This window comes from Coenobita brevimanus, chromosome 65 (genome assembly GCF_032717465.1).
Source record: "Coenobita brevimanus isolate Jiangsu-jjx chromosome 65, ASM3271746v2, whole genome shotgun sequence".
Classification (NCBI taxonomy): domain Eukaryota; kingdom Metazoa; phylum Arthropoda; class Malacostraca; order Decapoda; family Coenobitidae; genus Coenobita; species Coenobita brevimanus.
Window position 1 is genome coordinate 19,029,618 of NC_137018.1, and position 13,796 is coordinate 19,043,413.

A 13,796-nucleotide genomic window follows, 5' to 3' on the forward strand; every position below is an offset into this window, starting at 1 on the left:
TTTTGCAGCTTGCTTCACATCCTTGTAATAGCACTTCTTCATGAGTAGTACAGTGCCACTGATGGGGAAAGGGCAATTCCAGGCCAAGACAGAGTAAAAAGGGCAGGAAACACATGTATTGCAACCCACTGTACCCCATTTAAGGGACGTTTATTATTGCCAACGGAAATTTGGTGGCCTTTGTAGTGTCCGTTAAATATGACATCCGGTCAATCTATGCCTGTTAAAGAGAGAGTCTACTGTAATAATAATAATATTATTAATACTAAAAAAGTATTAATAATAAATAATAATAATAATAATAATCTAGATATCTATCTATAGCCCGATGCCCTAATCCCGCAAAGGGTGGCTGCAGACAAAAAGCCTCCAAGTCTCTCTGTCACCCACCATTTGACTACCCTCCCCCCAACTCACCCCCCCCCTCACTCATATACCTCTCAACTCCATCCCTCCACCTCATCCTCGGTCTACCTCTCCCTCTCCTTCCCTCCACCTCGCGTACATAGACTCTCTTAGTCACTCTTTCATTCTCCATTCTCTCCACATGTCCAAACCACCTCAGTGTATTACTCCTAATCTTCTCAACCACATCCACATCCACCCCACAACATTCCTTCACTTCTTCATTCATCAACCTGTCCCTCCATGTCACTCCACATGCTCCTCTCAAGTAGCTCATTTCCACTGCTCTCACTCTTGACTTTTTTTAATACTGTACAGAGAAAAATTGTATGAAACCTCCTCTCTCCTTTATCTGGCTGTAGAGAAATGGTCTATACATCAATTACTGTTCCTGAGACAGTCAGGTGCCAACTAAAGCCATTACTTTAAAAGTGGGAGTTGGTGTTAAGTGGTAGTGTGTTGGCTAATGTCCAATACATGAGCCTGAGCCTCAGCTGAGACAGGGCCCAATCTAAACATATAAACTTCGTTAAAACAGTCTTGACTGATTTTCCACATGTCCCAACAACATGCCATAAAAATTTGCATCTCAGTACCAGCAACACCAGACTTGAATGAGAATGCCCTTGTACAGTGAATGAACAGAAGGCTTTAGTAACCCAGCAGTGATGTGAAAGTTTGTGGCACCATCTCTTGCACTATCACATGAAGGTACAGGTACTAAGATTATGACTTGCAATTACCTGTTATACTTTTTAAACATTGTTAGGTTTCTTAAAATGCATCAATATAACAGCCTCTGTTTAGAAATTAGAATACTGTGCCGTAATGGGATCAACAACATAGAAGAAATTTGACTATTTCATCACATGTACAGTATGGCTATATGTAAGGTAGACACTTTTATACTCACTGCTTCTATTGCAACAGCCAGTAGGAGGACACGATGGTTGAAGGGAAGGCCAGGGGGCATTTGAAAATGAGACTTCACATTTAACAACTGAAACTCCTCTTTGATCTTACCCTTCACACTGGAGTCCACCGGTGACGTTATCTGTTAACAAGATTGTATATCACACTCTAGCATTCAAAATTAATGGCAGTGCTGTGAAGTACTCAACTGTACGGCAGCTTAACATTATAATAATATGAAAATTTTACAAAAATATACCCTGGATCTTCCATTTAGTTATTATTAAATCACTGACCAATTCAACTATTACATGTAATACAGTTTCTGGCAATGTAATTCAGTGAAGCAGCAGGAATCTTGCAACCTGTCCATTAAAAATGTGGTACATGATTTACAATAGCAGGACAAGCATGTGAGAGCCAATATAGTAAATTTTTATCTTCACTTAACCATATGAGCATGTCTCATTTTATTCATGGTAAGCAACGTTGGGTCTGGTTAGTACTTGGATGGGTGACCGCCTGGGAACACCAGATGCTGTTGGCATCCCTACGTGTCAAGTGGGGTTGGTGGAGGATTAGTGCCCCTCCCTGTAAAACAATTAACTCTAAGCCCTTGGCCACCCTGTTTGGGATACATGGTGTCTGGCAATGAATGAATGAATGAATCTCCTGATGATTTTATGCAGCTGAGGATAGGTTTTTGAAATGGAGGGGTTAACTGTAATCCAAATAATAAAAATTAACACAACAGGCCTTTCCTAAGCTGAATAAAATCTCCTGGTAGCGCAAGAGTAAATTAAAAAAGGACGTCACTCAGATGCGAGAGGTTAATCAACGATGAGAAAAAAGTGAGAAAATACAACGAGGAAAATGAAGAGTACAGAGAGGAAGAGGATGTGATTTGTCTGACCACAGATAAAGATGTCAAAGCATTGGGTGAACACAGGTGCTGGAAGACACTAGGAAGCAGGTCCTGAAAACAAACCAGAAAAACTGCAGTACGAGGACTAACTGATTTATTACACTAGACAGATCATGGGTGAGTAAAACAGAGGTCACTGCCACTGTACAACAAAAGTAAAAGCAGAACAATGATAAAAATAAAACATATAGTAAAGCCCCACTAACTTGGACTACTGGGGTGGGAAGGCTGTGAGTAATAAGGCTGTCCCAGTTATAGCATACTAATTTTGAACAGCCACAAAAACCATACAATGTGCTTTTTCCAAGGCCATAGCAAATAAATTTTAAACAATATTTTCTTGGACAGACAGATGCTTGTTTATGTCTGAGAGCAGGTTTAGGCCTGCCATCTTTCCTGTAAAAGAAAAATAACAATAACAAATACAAGAAAATCATTCATTTTAAACAAGTACCTGCAGTCCTCTGAGTACTACATTCCATTACAGAAGGAGTATAGACACTAATTACAAGTGAGAGGAAGATGGTAGATGGATGTGAGCAGAACCAAAAGTAGATGAGTAGTTATGTAAGTTCAGTCATTCATTCATCATCCAATCCTACATTGCTCCATGAGGAGCGTAGGAGCTACCTAACACAAAAGAGAAAGCCTGATGGTATCACGCTTGTGCTGTCTGTGTACATGTTTAGGTAAACATTTTATTATTTTCCACATACAGTAATGTGATAAAGGCACTATTGATATTTTGTTAATTAAAAGTGAGAGCAAGATGTGTAGATGAATATAAGTAGAACTGAAAGCAGGCAACTGGCTATGTGGGCTATGTATATAAAAGAGACAGCTTGGTAGTGTCACCCTGGTGCCATCTGCGTACATGTTTACAGAAGACGGTTTACCATTATCCACAGGAGGAGCTAAAGACTATAGATATTCTGTTAATTATTAAAAGTGAGAATGACACATGTAGAAAGATATGTGTATAACCAAAAGCAGGAGACTAGCTACGCATTATGCAACACAAAGCAGACAGCCAGGCCCCACAAGAATGCATAAGGACATGAACATTTTATTACTTTCCAAATAAGGAGTTACAGGGGCTAAAAATATCTTGTTATTTATTAAAAGTGAGTGAGATGATTAGATGGAAATTTGTACACCCAAAAACTGACTACTAGATACATAGCTACATAACACAAGTGAGACAGGCTGGCACCACTGGTGTGCCTATTTGCATAAACATTTTACTACTGTATTTTCCACAGAAGAAGATAACAAACAGTGAGAATACTTTGTTATTTAGGAAAAGAGAGAGTAAGATGCATGTTTGGTAGAAATGGGTAGAGCCAAAAGCAGGCAACTTGCTGAGTACGTAACAAGGAGACAGGCTGGCAACATCATTATGTACACTTACGTAAACATTATTTTCCAAAGAAGGAGCTACAGGCAGTAAGAACAGTCAGGCCTCAGTATACATCAGTTTATTATGTGATAAATCAATAGACCAACTAAAAGTTATAACCAGCTTCACGATAACGATGGCAAAATTTGCTTATATTATATTTGTGATGGCTGCGTATGACAATCCTGTGCAGATGCAGTGACATCTGCAAGCCAACAGTCCGATGTTTGACCCAAAATGGTCACCAAGTGTTTACATGCACAGAACCCCAATCGTAGGCCTCTGCACATGAGGCCTCCTTCCCTCCACCCCTATGAAAAAACGAAGCTCGCTCATCGCTACCACCAAATAACAGTACAGGTGCGCAAAAAATAGACATGTGAATGGTAAGTGAAGAAAGAACTTTTTTGTGGGAAATACTGAAACTTGTGACTTGGAAACAATGTTTGAAGCTACCACCAGTAGAAGACATGGTGCTACTGATACTGCTGATGGCAAACCTAAATAGGTAAGACCTAACTTCTCCCTTAACATGAAACTGGACTTTTAAGCACCACAGGGAAGGGCAGGGGGACATGCAAGATTGCCAAGGCCCTTAAGCTCCCCCAGCCCACGGTTTCTACTATAATTTAAATATCTGACACTGCAAAACATACCTAACCTGACTGCTAAGTGCCTAACAAAACTAAGAAACCTATTAATGAGGAGATGGAGCACTTCCTAGTGCAGTGGATTAAGGAACTTAACAGACTGAAGCAGCCTATGCATCGTACCTTCACTTACACAAAGACCCACGATCTATCGAAGGATCTCAAAGAAAAGAATTGAGTGGAGGCAAAGATGGAGTTCAAGCCCAGCACAGAGTAGTTCGAGCAGTTGTAAGGCCCATGTTGGCCTCAGACATGTGACCTTACATGAAGAAGCTTCTACTGCTGACTAAACAGCTGCTGTGGCCTTCCCTGCCAGGTCAAAGGTAATCATAGAGGAAGGGGATACTCTCCAAAACAGGTTATGAATGTTGATGTGACAGGTTTGTTTTGGATAAATATCTCCTGTAAGATCTACAAAAAAGGAAGAATGACAAGTGCCAGGCTTTAAGGCAGCTAAGGACCACCTGACCCTCCTCCTTGTGCAAATGCAAAGGAGTACATTAAGCTGAAACCCTTGCTTGTATATCATTGGATAAGCACCTGGGCACTGGTAGAATACAGTACATGAAGACAGACCTGGGGTTTTTTGGAGGAGTAACTCCTAGGCTTGGCTGATCTCCACACTCTGTTGATCATACATGCCAGGTTACCTGTTCCCCCACCTGCATGACTCTGCCGGCCAAAACAATCAGGCAAAGCGTTTTCTCCTAACGGACAACACCCAAAGCCACTCTGATGGCATGGAGGATTAGGTGGACAATTTTAAGGTGGTGCACCTGCTCCCGAACACAATATGGTTACTCCAACCCATAGACCAAGATGTAAATGCCAACTTTAAGGCTCACAACCTCCACTGAACCATGGAGCAAATAGTGAGGACAAGTCACTTGGCTGAATCTGATGCATTGCACTGGCTTTGGAGAAAATACAACATAAAAAATGCCATTAATATCATCATGATGGCACGGTAAGAGGTAAAGCCAAGCACACCGAATGCCAACTGGAGGAAAGTATGGCCGGGGTGTGTTCACTCCTTCACAGGGTCCTCGGAGATGGAGAATAACTGCTGTGCAATCTTCAACCTCTCAAGCAGGACAGGGTTTGAGGAAGTCGACAAGGCTGATGTGCGACAGGTCCTGAAAAGCCACACTGAGCAACTCTCAACAGAGGAGCTAGCTGGGCAAATAGAATGGGTGAGAAAGGCACAGGAAGATGGTGAGGATGGTGGGGAGGATGAGACCATTCGTGTTCTGGACATTCAGACACTGAAGGAGTTCCGTGCCAAGATGGACAACACCATTTTTGTACATCAAGGCAATGTATAGCATACAGCAACACTTGAGGCCATACATGGAGCTCCTGGTGACTAAGACAAGGCAGCACAACTGACCATCACCTCCTTCCACATGTGACAACCAGCAGCACTGAGGAAGAGCCAATGCCTTCAGTGAATGAGATGCAAATGTTATGTCCTGACTCGCTTGCCTCTGTCTTGTCTGTCGCATCTTCATCGTAGCCTGCCACACTACCACGGTCTCCCTCAGCTTCATTGCTATGCTCTCCCTCAGCTTCAATGTTACGCTCTCCCTCGGAATCACCACTATGCTCTCCCTCGGCCTCACTGCTTTACTCTCCCCCTCTCTCCTTACCTCATCCTGACAACCTGGAGTTATCATCCAGGCTCTCCAGCTGTCCCCCAGCCTTGGGGGGGGGGATGGGCCTTAATGATGACTCAAACCGGCCTAGGTAATACTTCAAGTGGGTGGCAGTTTTTTTTTTTTTTTTTTTTGGGGGGGGGGGTGATTTTTTTTTTTTTTATAGGTTAAATGGCCCTGGACCCCCACTGAAGCCATTTTATATTGACCTTGATATACAATGCATCGTTATGCGATGAGCTTTCATTTGACATAACCCCATCACATACTGATGCATGACTGTATTTTGTCATTTATTAAAAGTGCAAGTGAGAATGGTTGTCCAAGTCAAGTACCAGTCATATCATATAACTCAAACTCGCCCCAGTTACATCGAATCTATCTATCCAGTTTTTTTTTTATCTGAGCAACGTGAGGTCCGAGCAAAAGGGGGTTTACTGTACATACAAAACATTAACAAAAAAGTCATATAACATTAAAATTCATATATAAATGTCAAGAATATACCATATACCTAGACATAAAACATCTAAAGTTAAAACTACAGTATGCATAAAAATTAAAGCTGATTGAGGAAGTCTGCCTCCCCAACAAACAAGATGATGGCTCCTCCCATCACACACCCTTCCCCTCCCAGTACTGAGAAGAAAATGTAAGATCCCTCTATCATGCTAAACCCTGAGGCATCAATGGGAAGCATCCTCTAGACTGGGACACTCAAGCAAGAGGTGCTGCAGTCAATGGACCCAGACAGTCTTCACAATAAGGAAGGGGTCTTCCCCCCAAGAGACGGCAATGCATCAGGCATGTATGACCGATCTGTAGGCAGGTCATGACAACTTCTCACTGATGAGACAAGGCTGTATAAGCCCATGGACTAACCACCACCGTCACCTCCTGGACCTGCTTGGAACTGCAAATATATCCCAACCATGCCACCAGCAGGCCTTGACAGCAGCCTGAATCACAAAGAAGTAATCCCTGTAAGGAAGATAATCTACTAGAGGCATCAAGGGTAACAGGTGCCCTTGCTCCCTTGTCTCCATATTCATTTCCCTCCAGTCCAACATGGGCTGGCACCCAGTATAACAAAACTCTCTGGCAAAAACAACCTAGAAGAAACTTGCCTAAAATCTCCCACATCAAGGAGTGGGGAGTATTCATATGCTCGAGAACAGGCAAAACTGCCCCAGAGTCACTAAAAACAGTAAAACTAATGCCACATACATAGGGATAAGTCAGAGAACAACCATAATTACTGATTACTGAGCAGTAAAAATTGAAGTAGTGGAGAGTAAGGTGTCACTCGGGCTAAATCAGGAAAGGTGACTCCAAATCCAACACCTGCATCAGCCTTTGAGTCACTGGTAAAAATTAACCCTATCCCGTAAAGAGGTGAGCGTAAATTCTGGCTGTGGTGCGTAACTCTTGATCGAGAGCTTTCAGAACAAGTCGCGTAGAGATATTTTACTTCTAACGCTCATGGGAAAGTTACTATTCATCATAGAAAGGCCACTTTGGTCTCATTTTGAAGATGAAGACTTTTGCTCTGTCGTACATTGTTCAAAATGACAATACAGGTAAGCCCTTAATTCACGCGAGGGTTAGGTTCCCAGACCCTTCGCGTAAGTGGTAAATTCGCGTATATGTTCTGCCCTTGTGTGCACATAATTACGCATGTCTATTAAGTATATTACATCTGAATAATACTGTTTATGCATACTTTATAAACTAGCATAAAGTATGAAAAACAACAAAAATGTAAGAAATTTAAAACTGAAACCTGACAAGCACAGGTGTAGGTGGAGACACTAGCAGTCTGAGGCACTAGCCCTCACTCCTCCCGTATGCTACATTCTGCCTTCTTTATTGTATGAACAGTTGACTCATTCACCCCAAACATACGGTTCCAAGACAATTCACAGGCATAGGTGGAGACACTTTAGCACAGTCTGGTGCACTAGCCCTCACTGTCTCCCGTATGCTACGTTCTGCCGTCTTTATTGTATGAACAGTTGACTCACTCCAAACATACGGTTCTGAGACAATTCACCATGAAGTCAATTCACCGTCAAAACATAGACGATTCCCCGTCATTTTATTAATATACTTATTATTGATTAATTAATACTTTAATAACTAACTTTTAGGGGGATTTTATAACTCATATAAGTAAAAAACTAGTGTACTGTACTTGCTAAAAAAACTAGTATGTAAATAAATGACGGGGAATCGTCCTGACGGAGAATTGTCGCCGACATTCCTCCCTGAAATTTGTCCAACACTTTAAGTTTCTCTATCAGCCACATCACTTTACGAATCAGTTTTGGTGTGTTACCACATGCATCACTAGCACTACGCTTAGGCCCCATGTTGGCAAACAAGGCAAGCAATTACTGGAAGGCAGAAAAATAACCCACAAATAACGATTCGCCAGTCATGCATGGTTCGACTGTCGGATTCAAACTGACTGTGGTGCGTGGTAGACCAACCTCCCACACACACATACACACACACACATACATATATGTATGCACACGGGCAGCAGGTAGGCATTTTTATATTTTATTTATTTCTCTTGTATATTAAAATTATTTATTTGAATACTAAAATTTTATGTTTTAATTATTGTACGAAAATTTCATGGATAACCGAAATCGCATGAAAAAAGTTCGCGTGAATTAAGGGATTACCTGTACATACAAAATAATATGCAAAAAATGTGAGTAGAAGTTAGCTGACATGCTAAAGAGTTACACTGTCCTTTAAAAAAATATTTGCCCCGAAAAAAACTATTCAAGAAGTAATAATATTTTTTGCTTCAATACGTAGCAGAATAAATTTCCTTTCCATAATGCATCATTTGTTGTATTTTCTTAAATAATAACACCGCATATATACATGAGAAAAAGAAGCATAAATGTTTGGCGGGAAATCAAGAGGTGTACATCCTACCTATGAGGAACCTCACACCACACTGAGCCAAGCAAACCAAGTGAGCAGGCACGCACCAGCTGTGGCAGGCTTAGCTCCACCCACTTTTGCCCGTCATCCAACAAAAATGACGACTCCCTAAATATTTCTTTAGAGCTTACATCTGATGACGGGCAAAGTCATCATACTGACGTCAGAGGTTGACAAATGCATGACGACCCAGGTCGTCATTGGTAAGTCTAAGGGTTAAGTAGACCCAGTATGGAGGGAAGCATAAACAAAGAGCTAGGGGCAAATCACCACATCTGATGCCATTGTCTAATGCCACGTAACATCCAGACTGGAACAACAGATATCCCCATGTCCAAAGTTGAATTATGCAGGAGGCTGAGTACAGTCATGACTTTCTTTGCCCTATAACTAAAGGGATGAGGAAATCACAGACGGAAGTCAGAAAATGGGTGCTAGGCAGAACTTAAAAACACAGCAAACCCTTGATATATGGAACTCTCTTTTAACAAATTTCAGTTTTAATGACCACCTTCAGCTGGCTGAACGTTATGTTAATTTAACAAATTCTCGTTCGGTAAAAGAACGGACGCATGGGAAACACCGACCTTGGTGTCCCTAAACGCACACACACAAACACACACACACATGCTCCTCCAGCATCATGAAAGGTGCCGTAAATAGAGCATTAATTGAGAAAAATAACCATTTAGACTCAGCTGTACGTTACTGTGTATGACTCCAGCTGGACGACACTATATTTAACGATCTTTGTTCTGTAAAAGCCACGCCTGGGAAATTACTGAACAGCATGGTGTTTGGCTTTAACAAATTATCGGCTTTAACGTCAAGGGTCTGGTACCAGTTAGTTCAATACACTGAGGATGTATTATATAGTCATGTGTTGGGGTTTCAGGAAAGCACTGGACTCTAAACCAGCACCTTATTATATGGGACCAAAGCAATAGTTCCAGCCCCAGTACCTCTGCATCAAAGCCTGCAGCAAGCCTTAGACAGGGGAGGTGTGACATACAGTAGAGTTGCCATTTAAAAGAATGGGAAGTAACGATCTCACAATAACTCGAACATAAAATTTTTCATTTTACAGTATTATTCAATAACACGATATCACCCAAATGCACAGGAGATACTAAGTGGGTGCATTTAGGAACTGGAATTTCCAGATGCTCCATCGGTTTACAACTCATGCGTTTTGCTTTTGTCAGTGCTGCTAGGGTTCCATGACCCAAGCCAACCCACGTGACCCATGTCTGGTGCCTGCCTACCTCAGCCTCACTGTTGGGTTGACTGTCATCGTATCTAGAAGCTTCTAGAAGCATATTTTTTTCTCTCTCTCTCTCTCACTTCTCATTTCATACCAGAACTACAAGCTTGCAATTCCAAACCAAGTTAGAATGCCTAAACACCCTGAAAGTGCTAAGAACACAGGAAAAGCATTTATTCCTGAAAAAAAAAAAAAAAATTACTGGATGATGTGGCTTGTAGTGTGGGAGTTTATTATGAAAGAGAGCAAAATTTAGACATCATCATCATCATCCAATCCTAAGTTGCTCCATGAAGAGCAGAGCCCGGGACTAGGCAAGTTGGTCCTTTCTTTTTTTCTTTTCTTTTTTTTTTTCAATGCAAGAAAGGAGGAACCAATGGCCAGGGGCCCACAAACCGTTCCTCCCAAGAAAAAAACAAAAACAATACAAAAGAGGGCCAAATTCAAGATCCGTTCATTTCGAGATACCCGAACACACTGCGTCTGAAAGACTGGAGATCATAGGAAGTAGGAAATACAGACAGAGGGAGACAGTTCCAGAGTTGACCTGTTGCATAAATGAAGGACTGGGAGTAATGGTTAACTCTTGCATTAGAGAGCTGGACAGAAAAGGGATGAGAGTTTGTTGCTAGACTGCTGCTATGCGCCTGTCGAAGAGGTGGAGGGACGCAAGCAGACAGTTCAGAGAAGAAGCGACCATTGAAGTAGCGATAGAAAAGAGATAAAGATGCAACAGTGTGGCGAAGAGACAGTGGTTGAAGGGAGCCAGTAAGAGAAGGAGAGTTGATGAGACGAAAAGCCTTTGACTCTGCCCTATTAAGAGCTGTATGTGGGGAGCCTCCCCACACATGAGAGTTGTACTCTACACAGGGGTGAATAAAACCCGTGTATAAAGTCAACAACTGTGCAGGGGTAACGAAGGAACGGAGTCGGCTCAGCACACCTAATCTCTTGGAAGCAGATTTTACAGGAGATGCAATATGATCTTTCCAAGATAAGTCCCGAGTGCATGAAACCCCATGCATGTTCAAGGATAACGCAGGATTGAGCTAGATATTATTAAACATCAGTGGGTACTCGTGTGGAAGACTGTGTTGGGTGGATAGGTGTAAAAACTGAGATTTTGATGCATTAAAAACAACAAGGTTATTTTTACCCCAGTCAGAGATACGAGCCAAGTCAGACATTAGGCTTGCCATAGCCTCATCCCTTGTTTGATGACGTAACTGCTGAGATGGACGTTGTGGGAACTGACTGGAAAGGTGAAGCGTGGAATCATCAGCGTACGAGTGGATAGGGTTAGAGGTACAGCTCAGAAGGTCATTGATGAATAAAAGGAAGAAAGTCGGTGATAGGACAGAGCCCTGAGGAACACCATTGTTGATAGATCTAGGAGACGAACGATGGCCATCTACAACAGCAGCTACAGAACGACCAGAAAGGAAGCTAGAGATGAAGGCACAGATAGAAGGACAGAAACCGTAAAGGGGCAGTTTGGAAATTAAAGATTTATGCCAGACTCGATCGAAAGCCTTTGAGATGTCAAATGCAATGGCAAAGCTTTCGCCAATGTCCCGAAAGGAGGATGACAAGGAGTCTGAAAGGTAGGTGAGAAGATTGCCAGTGGAGCGTCCCTGACGGAACTCATACTGACGATCAGAAAAAAGGTTGTGATAGGAAAGATGCTTCAAAATTTTTCTATTAAGAATTGACTCAAAAACATTTGAGACACAGGATGTTAAACTAATTGGACGATAGTTAGAGGGTTGGGAATGGTCACCCTTCTTTGGGACTGGCTAAATGAGAGCAAACTTCCAGCAAGAAGGAAAGGTACAAGTTGACAGACAAAGGAGAAAGAATTTACCTAGGGAGGGTGTAAGCACAGAAGCTCAATTCTTGAGGACAACAGGAGGGACTCCATCAGGCCCATATGCCTTGATAGTATTAAGGCCAGTGATAGCAGAAAATACATCAGCTGAAGAAATCTTAATGTCAGCCATGAGGAAGTCAGAGGGGGGAAGTGATGGAGAAACAGTACTGGAGTCATCTAAGGTGGAATTGGAGGAGAAAGTCTGAGCAAAGAGATCTGCTTTAACAGTAGAAGAAATAGCTACAGAGCCATCAGAATAGAAAAGAGGAGGGAAGGATGATGAGGTAAAGTTGTTAGAATGGTTTTTGGCAAGGTGCCAGAAGGAGCGGGAAGAATACGAGTTGACATTTAAGATGAGAGTGACCAGCTTCACTCATCCCTGAGTGGCATTAAGTGAGCAATAATTCCAGCCACCCCTTGGATATATACCTTCACCAGCTCAATCCGATTGAAGTGCCATAATTACCCACAAAACCACCAGGTGCCAAAATTTAGTTTTATGGTTACCACCCAGTGTAGTAAATGGTTATGGGTGTACAGGAAACCATTTATCTTGTCACTCAGTGCAGAGTCACCCACAGGCAGAAGGAACAGGAAAGAATGAAGGAAAGACAGACAAAAGAGGGAGTGTAAAGTCACCTGTAGGCAGAAGGACGAAGAAAAAATGAAGTAAAGAAAGACAGAAGAGGAAGGAAGGAAAGAAGGAAGGAGAGAAAAGGGCATACACCTGAGAGCAGCACTACATCGAGTAAGTGGATGGTGAGCATCCCCACCGTGCATTTACGATGCGGATGGGCTCTTTGTTGAAGAATTATAAAAAACTAAAGAGGTTAATGATGTGGGAACAGTAAAATTCATGTTCCCACATTTTGTGCAATAAGTGTGAAAAGGGTTTTGTGACCAATTTTGTTATGAACTGACCAAGTCGGGATTTAAAATTTCTGCTCTTATGGTATATGAAGTCTACATGTTGACATGTGAAATAAGATAATTACACTGTTCAACAATTAAACTGCTTCTGAGACAAATGCATTCAGTTCTGGGTAAAACTGGTCTGCTAACGGCAAAAATGATAATAAAAATGTTCAGTTCGTTGCAGTTCTTGAGATATGGTATGCAGTTGATACTCCAACAGGAATAACCAACGTGCTTCCGTCCAATTCAGACATTTTATCATTTTCTCATCATTCATTCATTGCCAGACGCCATGTATCCCAGATGGGGTGGCCAATGGCTTAGAGTTAATTGTTTTACAGGGAGGGGCACTAATCCTCCACCAACCCCACTTGACACTTAGGGATGCCAACAGCATCTGGTGTTCCCAGGCGGTCACCCATCCAAGTACTAACCAGACCCAACGTTATCATTTTCTAAAACTACAAAATGGCATTGAACTGGAAGTGTTGATTATTTACACCTATCAAGATTGTATATGCAATTATTATGCTTATTTTTTCATGTTATACATTATCTTTCTTTTTTATTTAAGAAAGTGGAGAAAGCACATAGAAGTGCCTGTTGGAGATATGTATGAAGGCATGGATGAGTGGAACTGTGCCAGTAGAGTGGAAAATGGCTGTGGTTATACCCCTGTACAAAAATAAAGGTGAACGAAGTGGGTGCAAGAATTATCATGGCATAAGTTTATTGAGTGTTGTAGGGAAGGTATATGGAAGAATTATTATTGAGAAAGTAAGAGATATCGGATGTCCTAGTGAGTGATGAACAGGGTGGCTTTAGGAGCACCAGAGG

General features: G+C 41.8%; 1 protein-coding gene across 4 annotated transcripts in view; it reads right to left on the bottom strand.

The window, feature by feature from the left end:
* The window catches only part of LOC145404821 (uncharacterized), a 152,656-nt gene that overhangs the window by 4,998 nt on the left and 133,862 nt on the right, over nt 1-13,796 (bottom strand). For all 4 annotated transcript variants that reach the window (XM_080276312.1, XM_080276310.1, XM_080276311.1 and 1 more), the window contains one exon: nt 1,319-1,459. In XM_080276312.1, the coding sequence (XP_080132438.1) occupies nt 1,319-1,459 (141 nt within the window). The remainder of the gene's footprint in view (nt 1-1,318; nt 1,460-13,796) is intronic.